General features: G+C 41.6%; 1 protein-coding gene across 1 annotated transcript in view; it reads right to left on the bottom strand.

Annotated features, from left to right (window-relative positions):
* Positions 1 to 686: 686 nt before the first annotated feature.
* Hsf5 (heat shock transcription factor 5) overlaps positions 687 to 26,431 on the bottom strand; it is a 46,504-nt gene continuing 20,759 nt past the window's right edge. Inside the window, exons 4-6 of the mRNA XM_059271476.1 lie at positions 23,519 to 24,040; positions 20,423 to 20,597; positions 687 to 1,000 (exon numbers count right to left, since the gene is read on the bottom strand). Coding sequence (XP_059127459.1) covers positions 930 to 1,000; positions 20,423 to 20,597; positions 23,519 to 24,040 — 768 coding nt within the window. The 3' untranslated portion in view covers positions 687 to 929. The remainder of the gene's footprint in view (positions 1,001 to 20,422; positions 20,598 to 23,518; positions 24,041 to 26,431) is intronic.

Genomic DNA, 26,431 nt, shown 5'->3' with positions numbered 1-26,431 from the left:
ACTTGCTGAATGTAAAAATCTAAACAGTGTTATACCTCAGTGTTTCTGTTCACATATTGTATTTACCCTTCAAAAATAAAATTACACATGTACCCTTTAATCCTTCTATTCTGCAATGTTAATAAAAATACAAAGTTTTAAAACTTTAAAATCTATCAGCATTTATAAATATAATTAAACAAATTAAATATTTTCTTTAGAAGACATTTATGTAAGTGATATTAACAAAACTTTCTTACTATTTATGATAATTTATCATTCAAATTAAGGAAAGACAAGAAAATGGAAAAACGCTCCCATTATTATTAAAGAACCAGAGGCTGTTAGTGTGATGGACGGGCCAAGTCCAGATGCCTTGCTCCTGAGACAGGACGTGGGGTTCAGAAACAAGAGAAGTTCTTGTTAATCACTTAGAAAATGAGCTTTTTCCAGAACGTCCTCCCTGGATTCCTGACCCGCTTGGACTTGCGATACTGGTGACCTCACATGTCTTTGTTTATCACACCATCTTCCCTGAAGGACCACACTGTGACTTGAGACAGACTTGAAATTGCTGACAACAGTTCAAAAGGGCTTCCCAGCTCAGCACACACACCGTGGCTCCAGGGCCACCAACACGGCACAGCTGAGACGCTTCTTGAAGGCCAGGACTCTTTTCATTTGAAAGGAATCTGGGCAGCAAAAAAAAAAAAAAGGGGGGGGGCACTGGATGTTTAAACAGTTTGTCAAGGTACGCAATCTGAACTGAACAGCTGTAGTAAATACCAAACTCCCAATTTTCAATTTAACAAAATCTCAATTAACAAAACAAAAAATACTTTTTTTTTTCCTTAACAGAACTGAAAAAATCCCAACAGTGTGTCATGTGCAAGACTAGTGTGCCTCCAGCCCGGCTAGTGCACAATGCCACACTTGCCGTCCACGCCGTCTCACTCTTTTAACTCTTCCTCCTTTGGAAAGTGCTCCTGCTTGCAGGCCACGTCCACCAGCAGATGAAGATCTAGAAAGAAAGGATTGTTTACTCACTCTCAGCCTCTCAGGGACAGACTTCTACAGACAAGTCTTCACACAAAGAGGACAAGTTGTCTATAGATAATCTGTGCACGTAGATAAATTACACTTCTTCACTGAAGTCCCGATTTTAGGACATTTTATCACTCTTTAGAGCACACTCATCGAGTCAGATCCACCAAGTTTAAAATATTGCCTTTTATTACATATTTAAAAGGGACAGCCAGATATGGTGGCACATGCCTGTAACCTCAGCACTTGGGAGGTGGAAGCAGGAGGGTTGGGAGTTCAAAGCCAGCCTTAGCTACTTAGAGAGGCTCATGTACCATAGGCTACACTGAGATAGATCCCGTCTCAAAACAAACAAACAATAAAACCTAAAAGTTTAAAAAGGAATTCAGATGAAATATCCACATACAAACAAAACTTCGCTTCATTTATGTCGCAAGGACAGGACGGTGAGTTGTAGACTAACACAACTGAACTCTTGCACACACACACACACACACACACACACACACGCATGCACACGTGCGCACACACACAACGCCCCTGAACTGTAAGGTAAGGGAAAAGGCATACCCTGACGGATCAAGAGACAACGTGATTCATCAGGAGTTGAAAGTGGTAAAAGCTGTCAGTTCAAATACGAGTTCAGGACTTTTTTTTTTTTTTACAGTGATGACTATGATACCCTTATATAACATGCAGATATTTTTAAAGTTGATTAATACATTATTCACTATTATAAGTCATCCACTTAACCCTAACAAGTAAGTTGATAACTGGAGGTGATAACTAAGCTATTTCATGGCTAGTAAGGAAGGCCAGTGGTTTCCATCTTGTTACACACTGGAATCATTTGGCAGTCTTCAAAAAAACCAATGCCTGGGGCTCCCTCCTCCAGATATTTTCATTTAATTGGCATGGAATGCAACCTAGGCTTCAGGATTTCTGAAAGCTGACCAAAAGATGTAGGAGTAACAATTATGATCATTTTCTAAACACTTCAGCTCCACATCAGGACAAAAACAAGGCATATGCTAATGGAAAATATTAAAATGAGATTTTGAGATATGGTGCCCCCCCTTCCCACAGGCCTGTAATCTTACCACCTAGGAGGCAGAGGCAAGAGACTGCCACAAGTTTGAAGCAAGCTTAGTCTATATAATGTATTCTAGGCCAGCCAGGGCTACTGCACAATCCTAACTCAAACACACACACACACACACACACACACACACACACACACACACACACACACACGATAAAGAGACAGAGAAACCAATTGATTTTGAGATATGAACAGATCCATTTGGAACCTACTTTGAAAACTGACTAGGAAATCTTGCTAATGATAAAGGTAGAAACCATTAAAGGAACTATAGATCTCTCGTGGGCAAACAGACTGAACAACAGCAACAAACCTATTTTTAGTAACTAGGCTTCAAAATAAGATTAAACTAGGAGCCAGGCACAGTTGTACATGCCTAGTTACTAAAAATCCCAGCACCTAGGAGGCAAAGGCAGGAGGATCTCTGAGTTCAAGGCCAGCCTGGTCTACAGAGTGAGCTCCAGGACAGCCAGGGCTACACAGAGAAACCCTGTCTCAAAAATAAAAGGAAAAAGGAGGTGGGCAGTGGTGAGATAGCTCAGCGCATAAAGGTGAGTGCAGCTGGGTGAACTTTCGTGAGCTTCCGCTAGACCTGTGACAAAGCAGACACAAAGGCCCCGCGTTGTGTGACTGCATTTACGTGAAATATCCTCTTAGGTAAATTCATAGGGGCCAAAGATAGATGAGCCGAGCAAGAGAAAAGCAGAACTGTCCAACACAAAACAAAACCCTTCTTAGTAAACACTGGGCTTTCTCTGAGAGTGCTGAAGATGCTCTGGGACTGGACCGGAGTAGAGCCTGTCCATCATCGTGAGAACACTATATGCTTTAAAGGGGCTCAGTTGTCATTTTTACCTTTAAAAGACATCTGTTCCTATTAAGTAGAAATGACTCCAGACCAAAACACAAACAAAGAGGGAAATAGGAAATAACTCAAAAGTACAAAATTCCCATCTACACCTATCTCAGTTTTCAGTGACACAGAAATAAAATGTGTTCCTATAGGTGTGCCTCGCCTCAGGAAGATATACAATATTCTGTGTGTGGTGTTGCTGTGTCAGAGCTTTACTGTTTGAACTATGTGTCTCGGTGCGGACATGTGCACATAGGTGGAGGGGCCTGTGGAGTCCAGAAGTCCAGAAGGGTTTAGATCCCTGGAGCTGGCGGTAGAGATGGCTGTGAGCTATGACACATGGATGCTGGGGCCAAACTTAGGTCCTCTGCAAAGGCAGCCATGCTCTCTGTCTGTCTATCTATCTATCTATCTATCTATCTATCTATCTATCTATCTATCTATTGGGGGTTTTTTTTAGAGACAGGGTTTCTCCGTGTAGTTTTGGTGCCTGTCCTGGAACTCACTCTGTAGACCAGGCTGGCCTCGAACTCACAGAGATCCACCTGCCTCTGCCTCCCGAGTGCTGGGATTAAAGGCGTGTGCCACCACTGCCCGGCCCGGCAGTCTTGCTCTTAAGTGCTGAGCCATCTCTCCAGACCCCTTGTTTTGAGGCGACCTTGCATTCCGGAGCCTCTGCTGGTAATGCAGCTGGGTGGACATCACCATACCTGCCTTTTCTTTCCTCTTCTTTCTGTGCTCACTGTTTCCTTAATAGTAGAGGAGCCAAAACCTTTGGGCTCCACCCCTAACACACGACACATACGGTTCTTATTTCAACAGAATGGACTGTGGGGGCTGGTCCTTGTGTGTCCCCACTGCACCTAACAGTGCCAGGCACTTAGTAAAAGAGTCCTCAGAAGTGATCTGACTCCTCAACTATTATCCCTTACCTCTTCATGACTAAATATTGCCCCTAAAGAGAGAAAGTCACTGGGCTATGACTCAGTGATATAGTAATCACTTCCTGGCATGTGCAAGGCCCTGGGTTTAACCCTGGACACAAGGCCTGCCAGATGGCTCAGCCATAAAACGCATCTGCCATCAGGACTGAACCTGAGTTCAATCCCCGGCCCCCCTAGGGTAAAAGGAGATAACACATGAACTGCGGCACCCCACCCCACCACTGCACATACATGCACACAAAATTAAAATGTAATTTTTAAAATATTCATTAAAAACAAAGACAAAAATAAGCCAGAACTAGTTAAGAGCAGACCCAGACAGAGGGTAGCCAGCAGGCTAGTAAGGCAGTACAGGGTTAAGGGTTTTGTCTGCAAGCTTGACAATCCCAGCCCCATCCTTGAACCCACGTGGTGGAAAGAGAACCAACTCTTCCACACAAACACTGTCATGCTGTACCCACACCCCATCCTGCACAAAATAAAAAAAGAAACATAAAAATCATTTTACAAAACAAAAGTGGAATAGAGGTTGACAGGGCTGGTGCATAGAGTTTTAGTTTTACAAGAGGAAGAGTTTTAGAGATGGATGCTGGTAATGCTGGCAAAACAGTGTAAATACAGTTAGCATATATATACACATATATTATAAGATATAATATATACACTCTAAAAGATGGAGAAAAATAGTTTTCTCTTATTCACTCAACAAACATGGGATGCCATAGTAATGTTCTAGGTCCTACGGATACTGCAAAAATAAAAATAGATCTTTCTTTAATGAATTAGCTTTTAGAAGTGGAGGAAATAATAGAAAATGTTAAGTAGAGACAAGAACCATAAAAGAAAACCAAATAATAATAAGAATGAGTAAAGAAAGGCAAGATATAGTCAGGAGGTTTTTCTGAGCAGCGAAGGGAATGAAATGAAGGAATAGAGCACGTGACAGCCATACAAAGAGCATTCCATTCCGAGAGAACAAGTACAGAGACAGGGAGATGCTTCATGTGCCCAAAGACGAGACACATGGCTGCTGAGTCTGGACCAGATGAGGAAGGTCGTAGGAGATGAACTCACAACAGTTGCCAGAGGCTAAATCATTCAAAATCTTGTAGCCCACATTAAGGATTTTTTTTTAGACTTTATTAAAAATGTGATGGAAGACTACTAGAGAAATTTGAACAAAAAATGTACTTAAAATCTTTTTCTAGTACTGGGAATTGAGAGCAGGGCCTTGTACATCCTAAGCAAGTACTCTACACTGAGCTATACCCCTTGCCCTGAACAATGTTTTCTGAGGATCGTTGATTGCTGTTGTAACAGTGAAGCGGGAAGATGAATGAAGAAGCCATTAAAGTCACCTAGACAAGAGGATGGAGTACTCGGGCTGTAGTAACCACTCAGAGGGTGGTAGAAATGGTCAGTTCTGTATCCTAACCCACAGTGAGTGGACAGGAATTGCTAATGGTCTGGATGTGTGAGAGAGAAAGCAGTCAGCAGAGACGTCAAGATTTCTATATGACTAGAAAACTACACTTATAGATACGTCAAACTGGAGAGAGGACAAAATATGTTAAGTTTGAACACAAATTGCACATATCCAAAGATATAGAATAGGGAACTGGAGAAATGGCTCAGCGGTTAAGCCATACTGCTTTTGATGAGAGCCTGGGTTTGGGTCCCTGTGCCAATGTTGGGCAGCTACCAACTGCCTGTAACTCCAGTTCTAGGGGATCTAATGCCCTTTTCTTGCCTCCGTGGGCACCTGCACTCACACAGTGTAAAAAACACATGCAGTGTAAAAAACACATGCAGGCACACACACACACACACACACACACACACACACACACACACACACACACAAATAATAAACAAATAAATCTAAAGGTATAGACCAGACAATAGGATATGTAAGTCTGAAGTTCAGAGAAGATTCAAACTTCAGATACAAATTTACGAACCACTACTATAAAGATGATAAAACAATAAAAATGGTTGACATCTCCTCTGAATTAAGTATAGAAAGTGGCTAGTGGTTTTGAAAGAAAACCAGGAAAGGATGATGTTAGAAGCTAGATAAGTGTCTCATTAAGGTTGAAGCAATCTGTCCAAATGTCCATGTTGAGGAAAGTAGGGGTTGGGGACTACCTACTGTATTTGGCGATGTGACAGTCATCATAAATCTGGAAAGTTCCAGTTTCAATCAAGCAGAAGTACAAAAACTATCCCAACTTCTCCCTCTGCCTCTTGGGGAGCTGGGACTACAAGCTTGTGCCACATCTGGCTGAAGGGAGGTTTTCTGACCTACGACCTGCAATGGCACATCGATTAGATGTGATTACTGAAGCGCACGAGAGTGTCTGTGAGCATACATAAGGGATGGGATTCCACCCACAGATGCAAGGACCGGCCTTTTACTGTAACACACATGGCAGGGCGTGTGAGCGCAGCTGGAAGGAGCGTGGAGGAGCACACGAGAGGGAAGCTGACGGATACACTGGTGGAGAGATTAACGTTTTCCTCTACTGCCTGTGGCAGCACAGTGGTCAAGTGTTTGCCTAGCATGCGCAAAGCCTGGGATTCTATCCCAGCACTGAATAAATGGCACATGGTGGTGCACACTTGTCATCCAGTAGGATCCAAGTTCAAGGTCAACCTTCACTACACAGTGTCTTCCAAGGCTAAGACTACACTAGGATACATGAGACCATATTTCTAAAAATAAAATATTGTTATATATAAAATAGAGTATAGTTAAAAATAAATTAAAACTAATTGGTGGTGATTAACAGATTACTAACTACTGTCCTGGCTAGTTCTATGTCAACTTGACACAAGCTAAAGTCATCTAGAGGAGGGAACCTCAACTGAGAAAATGCCTCCATAAAATCAGACTGCAGACAGGCAAGCCTCTAGAGCATTTTCTGAATTAGTGATTGATGGAGGAGGATCCAGTCCACTGTGGGTAGTGCCACCCCTGGGCTGGTGGTCCTGGATTCTGTAAAAAAGCAGGTTGAGAGTGGTGGTGGTGAACACCTTTAATCCCAGCACTTAGGAGGCAGAGGCAGGGGGATCCCTGTGAGTTTGAGGATAGCCTGGTCTGCACAGTGAGTTTTAGGACAGCTAAGGCTACACAGGGAAAACTGGTCTCACAAAAATAAATTAATTAATAATAAGAAAGGGAGGGAGAGAGAGGGGGAGGGAGGGAGGGGAGGGGAGGAATGAGGAAGGGAAGGAGGTTGAGCAAGCCATGATGAGCAAGTGAGCAAGCAGCACTCCTCCACGGCCTTAGCATCAGCTCCTGTCCGCTTGAGGTTCTGCCTTGGCTTCCTTCAATGGACTGTGATTCAGGATAAGAAAGATAAATAACCCTTTCCTCCCCAAGCTGCTTTTGGTCATCATGTTTCCCCAGAGCAGTAGAAAAGCAGTGAAGACAACTACTGTAAAAAGAGCAGTAATTCTTATTAAAATCCTGGAGCCATCGTGTACTGGGTATCCACTACTAACTAGTCACCATGCTAAGCCAGTTACTTGGTTTATTTATGTTTTTGTTCATTTTAAATAGGCTGGCCTTGAACTCACTGCTTAGCTGACAATGTCCTTGAACTCTTCATCCTGCTGCTTCTACCCCTCAAGTTCTTACAAGCATGTGTAATCACAACCCAACTCTATATTCATATTTAAATGGATAAACTGATTGGCTAATTCCCTCAGAGAAGAAAAATTTGCAACATCATAAATTATACTTCTGCTTATGTCTTAATTATAAAGTCTAACTCTTCAGCAGGGAGGTCCTAGTTTATTATTTTTTATTATTATAAATCATTCACTCCCCTCTCCTGATAAAATAAAAGTATGATTAGGTGTCACAATGATGCTACCATTTCACAGCTCATACTTTCCACTGCAGGAAATCAGGGCTAATTAAGACATCTCTTACCACCGTTAGCCAAGGGATAAGGCTTTACTTAGAAAAAGCCAAGGGCAAGAGTTAATAAAGATAACGCTAATTATTTATCATTTACACTTATAGGATTGGAAGGGAGGAAATATGGACTGGAAGGGAGGAAAATATTTTAACAGCAGGTACCAGAGGTCCTATTAGGGAGTGACTGTCTTTGTGAGGAAGCAGCTTGATGGCTGTTTAGGTTAGGGAGGACGAGGCTTCAGCGTATCAGAAAAAGATGCCCTACCTCAGCACTTCTGTCCAAGGGTGATAGGATTTGGGCCTGAGGGGAGAGGAGAGAAAGACCAGAGAGGGTCTGATGATTCTGCAAGGAGAGTGTAACACAGTGAAGGGACATAAAGACCAGTGATACCTAAGTGACAACTGGTGAAGTGGTCTAAGTCCTTTTCAAATGAGAGATGGAAGCTGGGCATAGCAATAAAGCCTAGCAATCAAGTGAGCAGGCAGTGGAAGTAGGAGGATAAGAGTTTAAGCTGAAGAGATGGCTCAGTGGTTAAGAGCACGGGCTGCTCTTCCAGAGGACCTGGGTTCAATTCCCAGCACCCACGTGGCAGCTTACAACTGTCTGTAACTCCAGTTCCAGGGGACCCAATACCCTCACACAGACATACACGCAGACAAAACACCAAGCACATAGAATAAATAAAAAATCATTAAAAAAAAAAAGAGTAGGGCCAGGTGTGATGGTGCATGCCTTTAATCCCAGCACTCAGGAAGCAGAGGCAGGCGGATCTCTGTGAGTTTGAAGCCAGCCTTGTCTACAAAGTGAGTTCCAGGACAGCCAGGGCTACACAGAGAAATCTTGTCTCGGAAAAAAAAAAAAAAAAGAAAAGAAAAGAAAAGAAAAGTTTAAGGCAGGGACTGGTGACAAGATAGTCAGACTGTGGATTGCTTTTCCTGAGGACCTGAATTCGATTTTCAGCACCCACATTGGGCAGCTCACAACTGCCAGTAACTACGGTTCCCAGGGCACCCTTGTCTCTGGTCTCCCAGGCATCTGCGTCAGTGTGCAGACCCTTCGGCACACACACAGACACATCCATAGATAGGTTTTTAAAACATTTTAATTGAGAAAGAGTTTAAAGATAATCTTTAGCTACAGAGAGAGGTAGGGGCCAGTTTGTGCTGCATGAGACCCTGCCTCCTCAAGACTGAAATAAATAAATACACTCACACGAATAAGAAAGCCAGGTGTAGTGGTACATGGGTTTAATCCCACTACTGAGGAGACAGAGGCAGAAGGCTCTCTGTGGTCTACATAGTGAGTTCTAGCACAGCCAGGGCTACATAAAGAGACTCTTTCAAAAATAAAACAAAAACAACAAAAATGAATAGGAGAGAGGGTTATCATCCCACTCCAAATTCTTTGCAGTATTTCAAATATATCCCTTTCTATCTCTCCCAATTTGCAGAAAGCAAGCTCTGCATTCAGATTCCTAGAATGAAAAAGCCTGGAGGAGAGGCATCAAAGGAAGGGACCCCAGTTCTGTGACTGATGCAGCATGGACTAGATATAGTTCTGGAAGGCAGAGCAGGCACGAGTCTGAAATTAAGCAAACACCAGTGAAGAAGCCACTATGAGATCTAGAAATTCTCAAAAATCTTGAAAAGACACTTGTGGTAAAGGACAAACTTGAGCCAATAATATCTAAGCCATAAAACTCAGTTTAATATCTGAAATTTAAACTATTGGTTTTATTTGGGGGATTTTTTTTTTAAGTACTAGGGATTGAACCTAGGGCTTTCCACAGTATCTCCAGCCCTTGTTATTATTAGTTTGTTATTCTGAGACAAAGCCTCACAGGTTGTCTAAGCTGCTCTTCAATTTGTTGTTGCAATAGGCAGAACTAGAATTTTGGTTCCTTCTGTCCTAGCCTCCTAAATGGCTGGGATTGCAGGACTGTGCCACCAAGCTTTTAACTCTTGGGTCTTTAAAAAGATATTTTGGGCCAGGCAGTGTGGCGCACACCTTTAATCCCAGCACTTGGGAGGCAGAGGCAGGAGGATCTTTGTGAGTTCGAGGCCAGCTTGATCTACAGAGCGAAATCCAGGAAAGGCACAAAGCTACACAGAGAAACCCTGTCTCAAAAAGAAAAAAAAAAAAAAAACAATAAGTTCACAGGCTGGAGAGATGGCTCAGAGGTTAAGAGCACTGGCTGGCCCTTCAGAGGTCCTGAGTTCAATTCCCAGCAACCACATGGTGGCTCACAACTATCTATAGTGAAATCTGATGCCCTCTTCTGGCCTGCAGGAATACATGAAGGCAGAACATTGTATATGTAATAAATAAATAAATCTTTTTAAAAAAAGATATTTTGGTTGTATGTATGTATGTATGTGTGTGTCTGGAGGGCAGAGGACATCAGGGCTCCCTAGAGCTGGAGTTCCTGGTGGCTGTGACCTGACCTGTGTAGGTGCTGGGAACTGAATTCAGGTTCTCTAGAAGAGCAGGAAGTGCTCTGCCTTAGAGTTTTTGGTTTTTCGAGACAGGGTTTCTCTGTGCAGCTTTGCGCCTTTCCTGGAACTCGCTTTGTAGACCAGGCTGGCCTCGAACTCACAGAGATCCGCCTGCCTCTGCCTCCCGAGTGCTGGGATTAAAGGTGTGCGCCACCACCGCCTGGCTGCCCGGCTAGGAAGTGCTCTTAACCCCCAGACATCTTTCAGTCCCTCTTTCTGTATTTAAAATACTTTTCTGTCCAGTTTCAAAGTTCTATAGAAAAATGTAGGCCAGCAAGATGACTCAGGTGTGAAAGGAGAAACCTGTCTTCCACAAGTTGTTCTCTTGGCATGCACACCTACACACATATAAGTGGAAAAATTCAAGTATATAATAAAACTATAGAAAAAAGAAATGGTAAAAGTTTCCCATAATCACATACATGCATTCGTGTGCATGCACACATATACACTAAAGCTGAGAAGATAAAAATATCCTCATATCCTTCAATTCTATTTTCTCAGAGGTATCAGCACATATATCAGTTTCATCATATACTGCCAGACTTTTCAATAATAATAATAATAGCTATTATTATTATTTTGGTTTTTCCAGACAGCGTTTCTCTGTGTAACCTTGGCTGTCCTGGAACTCTCTCAGTAGACCAGGCTGGCCTCAAACTCACAGAGATCTGCCTGCCTCTGCCTCCCTAACCGGGATTGAAGGCACCACCACTGCCCAGCTGCCTTTTCTATAATTATATGACATACATTTATCTTTCTTCGCCTCTAGAAAGGGAGCATTGTACAGCAACTTGCCCATTCACTTAGCACACTAGGAACACTTAATGCTTAATTATCTTTCCAGTCACAGCATCGCAGGCATTGTTTCATTCTTCTTTCCTTTCTTTTTTTAAAGATTTATTTATTTATGTATGAGTGCTTTGTCTGTATGTACACCTGCAGGCCAGAAGAGGACACCAGATCTCATTACAGATGGTTGTGAGCCACTATGCCGTTGCTGGGAACCGAACTTGGGACCTCTGGAAGAGCAGCCAGTGCTCCTAACCACTGAGCCATCTTTCCACTCCCAGCAGGAACCATTTCTTGAATGACTATGCAGTATTTCATTACATCAATGTGTTACCTAGCTTTTTGGTTGGGTGTTACTGTTTGTCTGCGGTGTTGTTATTATTGACAACTACAGCGGCTTCTTTTGAGTACCTTCTAAAATAGCACATTTCCATCAGGAGTACCATTCTTGAGTCCAAGGGCATCAACGTTTTAGTTGTTTACAACTGAATAATCGTAAATTGTCTGTTAAATAGCTATAAAGGGGCTGGAGAGATGGCTCTGTGGTAAAGAGCACTGACTGCTCTTCCAGAGGACCCAGGGTTTGATTCCCAGAACCCACATGGTGGCTCATAACCCACTGTTACTCCAGTTCCCGGGGAACCTGATGCCCTCTTCTGGCCTATGTGGGCACTGCACATACACAGTGTACAGACATCCACACAGGCACACACAAATAAAACTTAAAAAAACAAAACCTATAGAGCCAGGTGTAGTGGCTCATATCTGTAATCTCAGCACTTGGGAGGCCAAGAAAGAAGAAATGTCACAAGTTTGAGGCCAGCCTGAGCTACATAGTCCTAGGGCAGTCTAGGCTACACAGTGAGACCCTATCTTAAAAAAAAAAAATTAAAGCCAGGCGGTGGTGGCACAAGCCTGTAATCCCAGCACTCGGAAGGCAGAGGCAGGTGGATCTCTGTGAGTTCGAGGCCAGCCTGGTCTACAGAGCTAGTCCAGGACAGGCTCCAAAGCTACAGAGAAACCCCATCTCGAAAAACCAAAAAAAAAAAAAATTATAGAAATTTATATACAGATTTATATTCCAGTTACAGTATATACAAGGTTCCTTTGCCCCCGTGTCTTTGTGAAGTTTGAGGTTATTACCAATTATAGTTTTGCTGATTGGATTAGCACAAGAAAATTGGTTTGATTTAATTTGCATTTCTCTGATGAACAGAGAGGTTAAACATCTTCCCCTCCCTGCACCAGGGATATGGACTGAACCCAGGGCCTTGTCACCCATCTACCACTGAAATATATCCCCAGCTCTGAACATTTTTCTAGACTTTGAATAAGTTATTTTTCTTCTTGTGAAGCACATACAGTTTTTTTTGAGGCAGAGTCTCACATAGCCCAGGCTGGCCTTGACTCATTATGTACTGAGGATGACCTTGAACTTCTGATTCTTCTGTCTCCTGAGTGCTAGGGTTACAGGTATGTGTCTTAATGCCTAGTTCATGTGGTGCTGGGGACTGACCCCAGGGCTTTGTGCGTGCTGGACAAGCACTCTTCCAACTGAGCTACATTTGACAGACCCACTAAATTAAACTTATTTTTTTATTGTGTTGTATTTTCTTGATTAGTTTTAGGGGTTTTCATGTATTGTGAATATAGATTTATAGTTTTATACTCTAAATATTTTCTCTTAGGCAGCATGGCAGAGACTTCTATTTGCCTCCTAATTTTGATTTTTTCCCCTTTATCCCATGTTGTCATTTTTATTTATTTATTCAATTTATTTATTTTTGGCTATGTAGTCTAGGCTGGACTTGAACTCACTATGTAGGCAAGGCTGGCCTTGAACTCTTGATCCTTCTACTTCTACCGCCTATGTTCTAGGATTATAGGCATGAACCAACATGTCTGGCTTCCATGTTTTAAATAGGCAAGCTACTCACAGCTGTATTTAAGATTTATTTATTTTGCCGGGTGGTGGTGGCACACGCCTTTAATCCCAGCACTGCAGAGCCAGGTGGATCTCTGTGAGTTCGAGGCCAGCCTGGGCTACCAAGTGAGTTCCAGGAAAGGCGCAAAGCTACACAGAGAAACCCTATCTCGAAAAACCAAAAAAAAAAAAAAAAAAAGATTCATTTAACGTATACTAATATTTGTCTGCATGTACATCTGCATATCAGATCCCATAGACAGTTGTGAGTCACCATGTGGGTGCTGGGAATTGAACTCAGGACCTCTGGAAGAGCAGGCAGTGCTCTTAACCACTAAGCCATCTCTCTAGTCTTCATAGCTGTGTTTTCAAGCTCTGCTGAAGCTATAGACCTTGGTCCTCCATGAGTAAGTCCTAATTAAAAAAAAAAACTGTGACCATATGTGATAATTATGTTCATATGATGAAGGAATATTTATAGCAGCTTGCTGACGTAGAAAGAGAGAAACTATCTCTGGGGTGTGTGTGTGTGTGTGTGTGTGTGTGTGTGTGTGTGTGTGTGTGTGTGTATACACATGTGTATGCATATGTGCAGAGGTCAGATCATCACCTTATGTTTTACTTAATTATTTCCCATTTCATTTTTGGAGCAGGGTCTCTCACTGAACCTGGAGTTCCAGTCATCTTCCTGGATTTGTCTCTCCAGCACTGATGACAAGTGTATTCTGCTGTACCAAGGTTTTTACATGGGTACTAGGCCTCTGAACCCAGGTCCCCAAGCTTCAGTAGCAAACCCATCACTGACCACCATCTCCCCAGCCCTTTGGTCATGCTACACATGAGGGCTAGTAGAAAGACATCACGGTCACATCAGCCCCGGGAAGCTTTGACTCAGGTTATCAGGAGGGAAAAATTGTTCAACTCCTACTTTTGATTGTCTGTTTTGGGGTGTTGAGGATTCAAACCAGAATGCATGCTAGCCAATGACTCTACCACTGAGCTAGGACTCGAGCCTTTGGTTCTGTTTGGGGTGTTATGATTCTGATTGTTTATGTGATTACTGTAGTCTAATTTATATACCAATATGGGATTTGGAATCTATAAGTGGGGTATTGATACAATCCAAATTGAAATATGTGGACTGGCAGCATAATTCACTGATAGAACCTATGCATAGGATGTGCATACTTGAATTAAATACCCAATATCCAAAACAAAACAACAGCACTAGCAGGTGGTTAGGATACAGCAGGCTGGAATGTTGTGAACTTTGCTACTCATGTGTCCTGGTTAGTGTTTATCAACTTGATGCTAGAGTGATCTGGGAAGAGGAACATCAGTTGAGAAAATGCCTCCATCAGACTGCCTAAAGGCAAGTCTGTAGGGAAGTTTTTAAATCAATGATTGAGGTGAGAGGGTCACATCATTGTGGGTGGTGGCACCGGGCAAGCCAGGAGGGCAAGCCAGTGAGCAGTGCTCCTCTACGGCCTGAGTTCCTACTTCCTTTCATGATGAACTACAACTGTCAGCAGAAAGACACCCTTTCCTCCCCAAGTTGCTTTTGGGATGGTGTTCATCACAGCAACGGAAAATGTAACCACACAAAAACATCGTATAAAAATCACTCCCTGTGATGCCCTAGAAAGCAAACCACAGAACAAATGAGCACACACCCACAGAGGAACGGGCCAACAAAATTCACATTGTGTTGACTTATTTCTTGCATTTAGCATATCCCTAAAAGAAGAGATGAGACAGGGCAATGACACTCACTATGCAAGTAGAGACAGGGAATACTCTTTTCTTCTTTTTCCTACTATGACAGGGTCTCATTTAATCCAAGCTGGGCTTTGTATAGCTGAACTCTTGATCCTCCTACCTCCACCCACTTCTGGAGTACTGGAATTGTAAATTCGTACCACCATTCCTGGTTTATACAAATCTATAGGACTTCATACATGTTAGGCAAGCATTCTACCAACCAGCTACTGCCTGGATGGAAATATTTCTTTGCTTGTCGTTGGCACACTATTGTCTAGGGTTGTTATTTGGGTCATGTATCCAACTGCTCAGCATCCCAATTTGAAGTGGTAGCAGAAGGTGACTTCCCAAAGGGCCAGAGGCTAGAGAGATGGTTCAACAGCTCTTGCGCAGGACCTGAGTCAGCACCCACATCAGGTGGCTAACCCCCATCTATAACTCTAGTTTGAGGGGATCCAGTGCCCTCTTCTGGCCTCCACAGGCGCTGCACTCATGGACAAACACACACAGACATCCACATAGTGGCTCACAGTCGTCTGTAACTCCAGTTCCAGGGAGATTGGACACCCTCTTTCGGCCTCCGTAAGCATCAGGCATGAAAGTGGTACACAGACATGCATGCAGGCAAAGCACCCAAACACATAAGATAAAATTTAAAAAATTAAAAATAAGGTCTTTGAAAGGGCATCCAAATTTTGTCAAGTATCTCTTTTTGACCAAGCACTTACTTTAATAATCCCTTTATGCACAAACAAATCTCCATAAGGAACATATTTACCACAAAGTTTTAAAAAGTAAAAAATTTATTTAGAGAAATGATCCAATCAAGTCCCATTAAGTCCAATCTAGCACACTCGTTCACAACAATCTCAATACAGGTTGCCATTAGGCTAAAGGGAGAAAATGAAGAAGACAGACAGACAGCAAACACTGTTCAGGATTCAAATGATCTGAATGAGATCTCTGGTTGCTTTAACTCCCAACTGGAATGACCAAAGGTAAGAAAGCAGTATCTTTTCTTTTTTAAGACTATGAAACCAACTACTATGTACAAATGCACATGTGCCAGTTTTTAAAAAGATGAAAATGCCAGGGATTAGTAAGCCTTTCTCCAAAGTATGTGACTGTTCAGACCCTGCATAATCTGCAAGCTTTTTAGAACTATTTTAGTAGGAGGTAGGAACACAAACTAGATTGGGTGTCTATCAACTGAAAATGGGTAAAGAAAATGTGGTTTATAGTTAGAATTTTTTCAGTCATGAAAAAGAACAAAGTTCGGGCATGGGTGGACAGCTGTGGCAGTGTGCAAACTTGTCATGCATAATGCTCTAGGTTCAATTCCCGATACTGCCCCCAAATAGAATGAAGTTATGTTGTTCCCAGGAAAATGGATGCAATGGGAGATAACCACACTAAGCAAATTAAGTCAGTCTCAGAAAGACAAATACCATGTTTTCTCTCATTTGTGGGTCCCAGATTTTATGTGGACACATAAATCATATACGTATATGACACCAAAGGAGAACAGAGCTGCCTAGGGAAATGGGGACTGATTGCAAAGAGTTCAGAAGGAAGTCAGTGACAGGCAGAATAATCCTTTAAAGTTCTTGTCAGGGAGTTCAAGAGACTCCCCAAACAATACAAGCTCTTACTGTTGCCCTTGGTGGCCTCCCAGAGGTTAACCGTAAGGCCCTACACTGAAGACATCAGACACTATGGACACAGGACTTGGAGGATCTGAGCTGGATCTGACCTGAACCTGAGGACTAACCTTCATAGTCCCAGAAGGTGCTAATGTCAGCTGCCAAGGGAGGGAAGCGACCAATAGTTGAACCCAGCTGTGGAGCCTATGAACAACGACCAGCAAGGCAAGACATCCCTAAAGCAGCAGTAGTAGCACTCATATCTGGGCAGTAACCAACAGCTGTATAATTGTATAACCAACAGCAAGGAAATCATGTCTGGTACTGGGAACCTTGCCAACTAACTAGGGCTGGTGAGGTCATGGATCTTGGAGGAGAACCTACTACTGCTAGTTTACTAAACCAGCATAATTCCTAACTGCCTCCTAAATACTTATCTCCTTATCCACAAAGAAGTGTAGCTCCCAACCCTTAGCAAAGAAGCTTCTCTCTGAATAGAGACCATTAAAGACCACAACTGGTCAAAATGCAGAGAACAAGTGGTTGTGGGGTGCCGAGCCCCAGTGGATACATCTACAGACAATTCCTGTACCTAAAGCTCAGGAATACCTCCGAAGAAGAGGAAGAAAGATTTTTAAGAACCAGAGGGCCAGGCGGTGGTGACACACGCCTTTAATCCATCACTTGGGGCAGAGGCAGATGGACCTCTGAGTTTGAGGTCAGTCTGGTCTACAGAGTGAATTCCAGGACAGCCAGAGCTACACACAGAATCTCTGTTTCGAAAAACTAAAGGTGGGGGAGGGGCCAGAGGACTAGGAAACCCTCTGCAAGACTGTGTCTTCCTAGAACTAATAGGGCAACTTCACCTAGTACACCCCAATAATATGGCTCCCTAAACAAGAGCAACAACAGGCATGGATGGGAATCTCCCAGGGCTGAACCCCAGCTTAGACAAAGAACTACAGACAACTAAGAGATGCTGAGAGCAGAAGTAATCTTCCCTCAGAGACGAGCCCCTTATCCAATACCAAGTGGCTAGTCCTGAAATTACGTTCATGCACTGAAAAGACTCAGCAGGTTGTATTTATATATTTACACATGTGTGCGTGTGTTTGTAATAATAACAATTTTTAAAAAGGAGGCCAGAAATTTCAAAGGGAAAAGATGGAAGGAAAAGGCCATAGGAGGAGTTGGAAAAAAGAAATGATGCAATTACATTTTAATAAAAATAATATGACACATTTAAGGATTAAGCCTTTGCAGATTAGGTATAGTATTAAGATTTAAAGTAAAATTTTGTTCCGTCAAGAAAAGTTATGTAAAGCTTAATACTTATTTCACTGAATTTTTAAAATGGAAAGGAGTTTGTGTTCATGTTATTATTTTTCTCAATAAACTTGCCTTAATTTAAAAAAAAAAGAAAAGAAAGGGTAAGATAGCAGGGTATGAGGGGATATGTTCAAAGCACATTAAATACTTTCGTGAAAATGGCCTTATGTAACCCACTATGTAATTAAAATCTGACAAGGTTGAACCTATGTTTCTAGGACTTGGGAGCCAGAGGCAGCAGACTCAAGTCAGCCTGGTCTACACAGGAAGTTCCAGGCCAACCCGGGATGTATAGCAAGGTGCTGTCTCAAAACGACAATAACAAAATACATACTGATTTTGGAAAAAGATATGTGTGTGGAAGGACAATGCCCATATAATCTCTAATCTATTGACAGATGTTTAATTGTTGAAGCAAAACTAAAGTTTTGTTTGTTTAGAAAAACAAAATCTTTAATCCTTCCTGAGAACCACTTCAGATGAGGCTATGGAGGAAAATAAGCAAGTCAGGACCTTGCACATGGTAGTTTCCTAACCCTAAAAAAAAGGCAGTACTTCCATCAAATTTGCTTTATGGCAATAAAAATAGGCACATCAAAATTAGCTCTTGTCCTTCTGCTTTGAGATGACCTTCTCAGCTAATCCCATTGCTTTACCTCTCTGCAAGTATTGAAATCTCAATCTTGATGGGGAAATATCCTCAACCAAACATGATCCTGCAAGCTCACTCACAAGACAGCCTTAGTCAGTCTGAGCACCATCTTGGTTGGCTTTCAGAGTTTCGAGAGAGAGTCTCGTCTGATCCAGACTGGCTTCGAACTCACAATGCTTCTGCCTCCCAAGTGCAGGGATTGTGGTGTGTACCACCACGACAGACCCTGGACACTACTATCTTCATCCTAGTTTTTAGAGAAATTCTCAGAGAAGTTCTTAATATTTAAAGATAGAGGTTAGTGACTAATTTGGTTAATTACTTTTGCCTGTATTGCAGGCATCTGACATGCATTTAACTTGAGGGTTTTTGTTGTTGTTGTTTGTTTTTTAGTGGTGTGGTTTAATCTAGACAAGTGTTCTACCAAGTTACACCCCTAGCCTTGCGTTTTGTGTGTGGCGGCTGGGTTTCACTCGGCAGCACAGGCTGGCCTTCATCTAGAATAGCATCCGTCCTCCTGTGTCAACCTCCCAAGTGCTGCTACTACAGGAGGGAGCCACCGTATCTGGCTAATTCGAGAATATTACATTAGCTACTGTGAGCAAGATGTAGCAGCGCATATCCACAATCAACACTCAGGAGGCAGGAGGAGGATGAATTCAAAGCCACCCTGGGCTACACAGTGAGTTCTATGTCAGCTGGGACTACTTAGCAAGATCCTATCTAAAAAGAAAGAAGAGAAAAAAATGTTCACTTCAGAGTACAATGACTTGATTTGGATATCAAAAAAACATTTTTAAATTAAAAAATACAATTGTTTTTCAATTCATTACCCAGAAGCAAATTAAAGCTGGGTATGGTGGTATGTGTCTGCATATTAATAGGATGGATACAAAAGAATCACTGCTCCAGTTTGAGGGCAGCCTGGGATGACCCCATCTCCAAACAAAGAACCACCTGCAAGTGTCCCAGTGTCCAATATATGACTAGACTCCTCTAAACCACACGTCCCAAAACAATAGCACTTATACAGACTCATTCTTTTTTTTTTTTTTTTTTTTTTTGGTTTTTCGAGACAGGGTTTCTCTGTGTAGCTTTGCGCCTTTCCTGGAACTCACTTGGTAGCCCAGGCTGGCCTCGAACTCACAGAGATCCGCCTGCCTCTGCCTCCCGAGTGCTGGGATTAAAGGCGTGCGCCACCACCGTCCGGCATACAGACTCATTCTTTAAAGTATATTTATAATGTACTCAAGGTAGCATCTTTAATGTTATCAAATATTCTTGTTTCACAATTTAAATACATCCCCTGTGTTTGTTAATAAAATAAATAAAATCTTTAGCACCTGAAGATGATTATTAAATTACCCTTCATCTCATCACATCTGTTCTAAGTTAATCTAAAATTCTTTGCTTTTCTTTACTATATACAGTATTTTGAAAGCTCCTATTCTTTCATTTATTTTGAATATGTGGAGGTGTGGGGGTGAATGTGTGTGCATTCACACAGAGGCCAGAAGACTTCAGGTGTCCTTCTCTATCAGTCTCCACCTCATTCTCTTCAGACAGGGTCTCTCTGTGAACCTGGAACTCAGCTGGTGGCCAGTAAGCCCCAGCAGTCAGCACTAGGGTTACAGGACCATGCAGACATGCTTGGCTTTTTAAAATGTGAGTAATGGAGAGTTGAACTCACATCCTCACACTTGAGCAGTAAGTGCTTTTACTGGTCAAGCCATCTCCCCAGTACCCCGAAACCTCAAATTCTTATATGCCCATTAGGAAAACAACTATTACATACATACAAAGGTAACTAAGAAAACTAGTTTAAACTACAATGATATAAAACAGCAACATGAGAGACATAATTATAATAATAAAGATCCATACTAATTACCATTCATTTATGACTTACATACCAAGGTTCTGTGTTAGCATTTTAGAGCTACACACTCTAGAGCTTACACTACTTCATCCTTACCAGGGGACTTTCCTCGTGAGTTGCTTCTCCGCTCTCTGTATCTGACTGGAGTGGATAAGCCTGTGTCTTTAGTAGGCTTGTTAGAAGGCCCCATCTCTGAAATAAGGAATCCCATTTGTTCTGAAGGCAAGACATTCTCCTGTGGATTGGCCTGGCATTTTATATTGCTATCCACCTAAAACATGAAACACACTTATTATTCTGATATTTACCCCAAATATCTACTAAAAGTTAATATACATTATCAATGAAGTTCTATTATAGGAACAGGATCCTGCAAACATGTTTTCCTGCTTATGAAGAATATTACTGGGCTGGAGACATGGCTCAGTGGTTAAGAGCACTTGCTGTTCTTCCAGAGGTTCTGAGTTCAATTCCCAGCAACCACATGGTGGTTCACAATCATCTGTAATGAGATCTGGCACCCTCTTCTGGTTTGCAGACATACATGCAGGCAGAACATTGTATACATAATAAATAAATAAAATCTTAAAAAAAAAAAAAAGCTGGGCGGTGGTGGCGCACGCCTTTAATCCCAGCACTTGGGAGGCAGAGGCAGGCGGATCTCTGTGAGTTCGAGGCCAGCCTGGTCTACAAAGTGAGTTCCAGGAAAGGCGCAAAACTACACAGAGAAACCCTGTCTCGAAAAACGGAAAAAAAAAAAAAGAATATTACCCTTGATTGTGGTGACTTATCTAAATATTCAACAGTAAGACGTACATTTTCCACATACTCAAGCCACTGAAATGCACATGAAACTAAAATACTTACTGATGAGTAAAGGAAGATTTACCATGTCTGGATGCTTTTTATGACTTACACTAGTAAGACATTTTAAACATACTTGGTGAAAACCTCTGTCTTTTTGCTTTAGTGTGTGTTTGAGTTGATGTCCCTTCCTAATTCATGACCCTGGGATAGTCACAAATAGGCATGATCCTACTGGATAGTGTCATTGGGGAATGGACACTATTTTACTAATTTTATATTCTGTATATGTTTCAAACTATATATGCTTCATTCTCTATAAAATCTCTATCCATCCTGTTTATAAATGAATTTCTTTGATTCCAAAATGTTCTTTGGAATGTTAAAACCCTTTGTCAAAATAACCAGCTTCTGCCATGCTGCTCTTTATAATTTTATTTAGAATATAACTATATTATTAAAAAAAGCTAAAAGTTAAAATTTAGTTTTCAAAAAGAACTATGAGAGTCAAACATATTAAAGAAAACACTGTGTATATTCAATGTAAGACATGTAACCCAGTAGTACACATAACTATGAAGATACTAAAAATTTTTATTTCTACAGGCATTTATTTAAAATATGAGACTATCTTTACTTAAATTATATCATCTTAGTACATATTTTTAATTATTATGTATATTTTTATTTATTATGTATACAGTATTCTGCCTGCATATATCCCTGCAGGCCAGAAGAGGGCACCAGATTGCATTACAGATGGTTGTGAGCCACCATGTGATTGCTGGGAATTGAACTCAGGACCTCTGGAAGAGCAGCCAGTGCTCTTAAACACCCCTGAGCCATCTCTCCAGCCCGTTAGTACATATTTTAATAGTCTCAATAAGGACAATGAATTGATAGAAATCTAAAGACATTAAGGATGGGGGTATAACCCAGTGCTACCTTGCTTAGGTATAAAATTGTATCAGCAGGGTATATCTTTCAGTATATCCAAATACAATAGCTTGACCAGATGGGCAAGGCCCTATATTCCATCCCAGTTAACACTGCCACTACCACCACCACCAAAAAAAAAAAAAAAAAAAAAAGGCAGGGGAGAAAAGAAATGAAAATCTTTACACTTGAATATTATATACATTTAAGTATTTTAAAAAGAACTACATATAGTAAGACCCATCTAAACAAACAAACAAAATGAATCATGTATGATGATGACACACGCCTGTTGTCCTAACACCTGAGGGTAGAAGATCCAGAGTTCCAAGTCATTCTTGGCTAAAATGTGAATTCCTGGCCAGCACGGGCTACAGACGACATGACTTCTTGATTGTATACAGTAATTACAGGTTTTTCTTATCTTCTTAAGAGTGAGTATCACACTGTCACCCAGGCTGGCCTGGGACTTGTGGCTCTCCTCCAACCTCAGCATCCCAAGGGCTGGGTTACTTTGGATGTACTTTTGATTAACTAGTTTTTGTTTAATTGATTAGGAATGCAAGATTAATAAGAAATCTGAACCCAGTGAAATCAATAGAGTTTTGTGATGTTATAAAAAAGTAAGAAATTGGGGATGAGGAGATGGCTTTGCAGTTAAGAGCACTGGCTGCTGCTGCAGAGAACCCAGTTCAATTCCCAGCACCCACATGGTGGTTCACAACCATCTGTAATTCCAGATCCAGGGGATCTGATACGTTCCCCTGACTTCCAAGGATATCAAGGAAACACATATGCAGGCAAAACACTCTTACATAACATAAAATGAATAAATAATATTAAAAAGAAAGAAATGACCCGCAATTTTATCCTCCCTTCCACCTACAGATAGCTAAGGAAGTCATCGTCTATGTCAAGCAGAACAGTCGTCTAGGTGGTGAAGTTATACCGGTGGGACATATCTTTTAGTGTACCCAAATTAAGGGACGGAACAAAACTCAAGGAACACCCAACATGGAAATATATTTTCTTTTTTAATTTTAGTTGTTTTTGAGATGAGGTCTATCTATATAGTCCAGGCTGGCCTTGAACTCACTATATAGCTCAGCATGTCCTCAAACTCCCAGCAATCCTCCTACTTCTACCTCTTAAGTGCTGGGATATAGGCAAGGGCCACCAGGCTACAAATAGTATTTAGACCCTAATCAATCAATCTGATTGCCTATCTAGAGGTTCATTTCAGACTATACCACAGTGGGAGGATGGCTAGGGTTAAAGTAACTTCCTCTTAATTTTTTTTTTTTTCTTAACCATTATGACACAATCCCTTTGGAAACCAGTGAATTGAAATTAAATGATGCAAATAACATCTAGACAAACTCTTGACTAACATCTTTAGCAAGAAGCACTGTGTACTGTGAGCCTAGTTAATGGTCTTATTTGTATCCTTACCTGCTGTGTGCTGAACGGTAGCCCTTCCTGCACAAACACTACTGAGGACGGGGATGGATTGTGATTTAGCTGCTCCTTCAGTTTGACATGCGTTTGCTGGATGGTTGCGGACTCCTGTGCTGTGCTGTTTTCCAAAGGCTGAGCTGTGTGGATGGTATAGATGTACTCAGGGGACTGTGGTAGAGAGCAGGTGATTGCTTGTTCTGTTCCAACCACAAAAGACGTGATATCTGCGCCCACGGGAGTAAGCGGCTCCAGCCGGCTGGCCTGACTTGTGGAAGACGGGTTGCTGCTGTTGGCGTTAGGTAAGATGTGCTGGCCTCTGTTAGACTGAGATGACGGACACTGGTGCTCCACAGGCTCCACCTTTACCATCTCCAGTTTAGGGGAAGAATGCAGCTCATCGACTATTTGAAAGACAGCCTCCAGGTTTACTTCTGCCTTTTTGTTCTCATCAGTGGTACTGCAGGGCCAATTGGAAGGCAGAAATTCAACCGGATAGGAAGATTGCATTGGAGGATTCTGGGAAGAGAGAAAATAGAACTGTTTGGATAGAAAATCAAGTACACAGTTAAGGAGGAAAGTAGTGACATTTAAGTTTGTGAATGCTTGATACAGTAAACTTGAGCTCACTACCAAACCCTGAAAGTAGGGCCAGCAATGTGGCTCAATGGTAGAGCAATGCCTAGCATACTCAGACCTAGGTTCAGTTACTAGCATCAGAGAAGAAACAAAGAAAACCTGAAGGTTAATTTGCTTTTCAGCAGTAATAACTTCAAATGTGTTGTGAATAACATTTGCTTAATATATATTATATATCAAACATGCAAGTTTAGTCCTGGAATGGACTGCTAATTCTCAGGATTAAAAAAAAAAATACAAAAAGGCTATAGTACCCAAATACCTATCTGCTGACAAAATGCCTATATACTACATCCTCCATGAAGGCTGACAAAATGTCACTTTCATTTCTCATGCACTATTTTAAGGAGTAAAGGTATTTTAAACACAGAATAAATCCTTGTACACATTCAGGGGGAGGCACTAATACTCACTTACAAATAACCTGGGTAAAAATGGATGGAATATCAAATATCCTTTGGTTCCTGAGATTGTTTTTAAAAATAAAGCAATAGACTAAAAGAGTTGTGGCTTTTAGATTTACATCTTTAAGATATATTCTCTTAACAGAGTGTGGAGTACACTTTGAATCCCAGCATTTCGGAAACAGAGACAGGAGATCACCACAAGTTTGAGTCCAGCCTGATCTACACAGTAAGTTTCAGGACATCCAGGGCTACACAGATAGACCATGTTTCAAAAATTTTTTTAAAGGTATGTTCTTATAAATAGTGCTTTAGGGCTGGAGAGATGGCTCAGAGGTTAAGAGCACTGGCTGCTCCTCCAGAGGTCCTGAGTTCAATTCCCAGCAACCACATGGTGGCTCACAACCATCTGTAATAAGATCTGGTGCCCTCTTCTGGCCTGCAGGTATACATGCAGACAGAACAGTGTATACATAATAAAGAAATAAAGCTTTAAAAAATAGTAAATAAATTAGTGCTTTGACATTCAATAGATGCCATATTATTTCAGATTATAAACAGAAATGCAGAAGAGCTATAATTAAATAAAAGATATAAGAGTTTATATTGTTGAACATACTACAAGGATTGTGTTGATGTTTAGAGTAAATAATGTGAACTCAAGTAGTGTAAGCATCAAGTTATCATAGTCAATATCATCATTTGAGTTCTTAAGTACGTGCCAAACACACGCTAAGTGCTTTACAGACATTACTTCATTTAATCCTCAAAAGCCCTATGAAATGTGATGCTCTTCACTCATTTTTATTATTTTTGAGAGAGGGACTTACACATCTAAGGCTGGCCTCAAACTTCCTAAAGAACTGAGGATGGCCTTGAACTTCTGACCTTCCTACTTCCACCTGTACTAAGGTTACAGTCATGTGACTCACGCCCTGTTTATAAGGTCCTAATCAAACCTAGGGATTCACCCATCCCAGGCAAGCACTCTGCCAACTAAATTACACCCTCAGCCCAGTGATTTAAATTTCAAAATGATAAAATCATTTAAATATTTATTTATTATTGTGGTGTGTGGTGTGTGTGCCACAGCATGCATGTGAAAATCAGAGGGCAGCCTGTGAGTCTGTTCTCTCTTTCCACCTTCACATTGGCTCTGGGACTCAAATCCAGGCTTGCACTGAACTGTCCTACTGGTCCTACCTTATCATGTTTGGTTGTTTGCTTGCTTGCTTGCTTGTTTTTTTGTTTTGAGACAGAATCTCGATACATAGCCCAGGCTAGCCCGGAACTCACTATGTAGCCCAGGCTGTTCTTTAACTTGAAGCCTCCTGCCTCTATCCTTCTGGGTGTTGAAATTACAGGAATGTGGAACAATGCCTAGCTAAACACTGATGTTGAAATAGCTGACAGAGTCAGGGTCCAAGCTTAGGTTTGCCTGACTTCTGCTATCAACCATGGCAAGAAACTGATCTTTTTTCCTCCAGAATTTTTTATTTACGTGTGTGTGTGTGTGTGTGTGTGTGTGTGTGTGCTCTCGTGTGTGCATTCTAGTGCCACCAATGTGTGCATGTGGAGGTTGAAAGACAACTTGTAGGAGTCTGTTATTATCTCCTTCCCCCAGAAGGGCCCTGGGGATAGAACTCATGTAGTCTAACTTGGTAGCAAGCACCGTTACCTGCTGAGACATCTTGCTGGCCAGTCCCAGACTGACTTCTCATGCATACCCTCCCTGGTGCCAACAATGCCACCAAATTTATCACATAGATTTTTTGTTTTGTTTTGTTTTCACTTTTCTGTGCAGGGTTTCTCTGTGTAACAGTCCTGGCTGTCCTGGAACCTCGCTCTGTAGACCAGGCTGGCCTTG

The sequence above is a fragment of the Peromyscus eremicus genome, chromosome 8a, assembly GCF_949786415.1.
Source record: "Peromyscus eremicus chromosome 8a, PerEre_H2_v1, whole genome shotgun sequence".
In the NCBI taxonomy this organism is placed as follows: domain Eukaryota; kingdom Metazoa; phylum Chordata; class Mammalia; order Rodentia; family Cricetidae; genus Peromyscus; species Peromyscus eremicus.
This window is presented reverse-complemented; position numbering and strand designations above follow the sequence as displayed.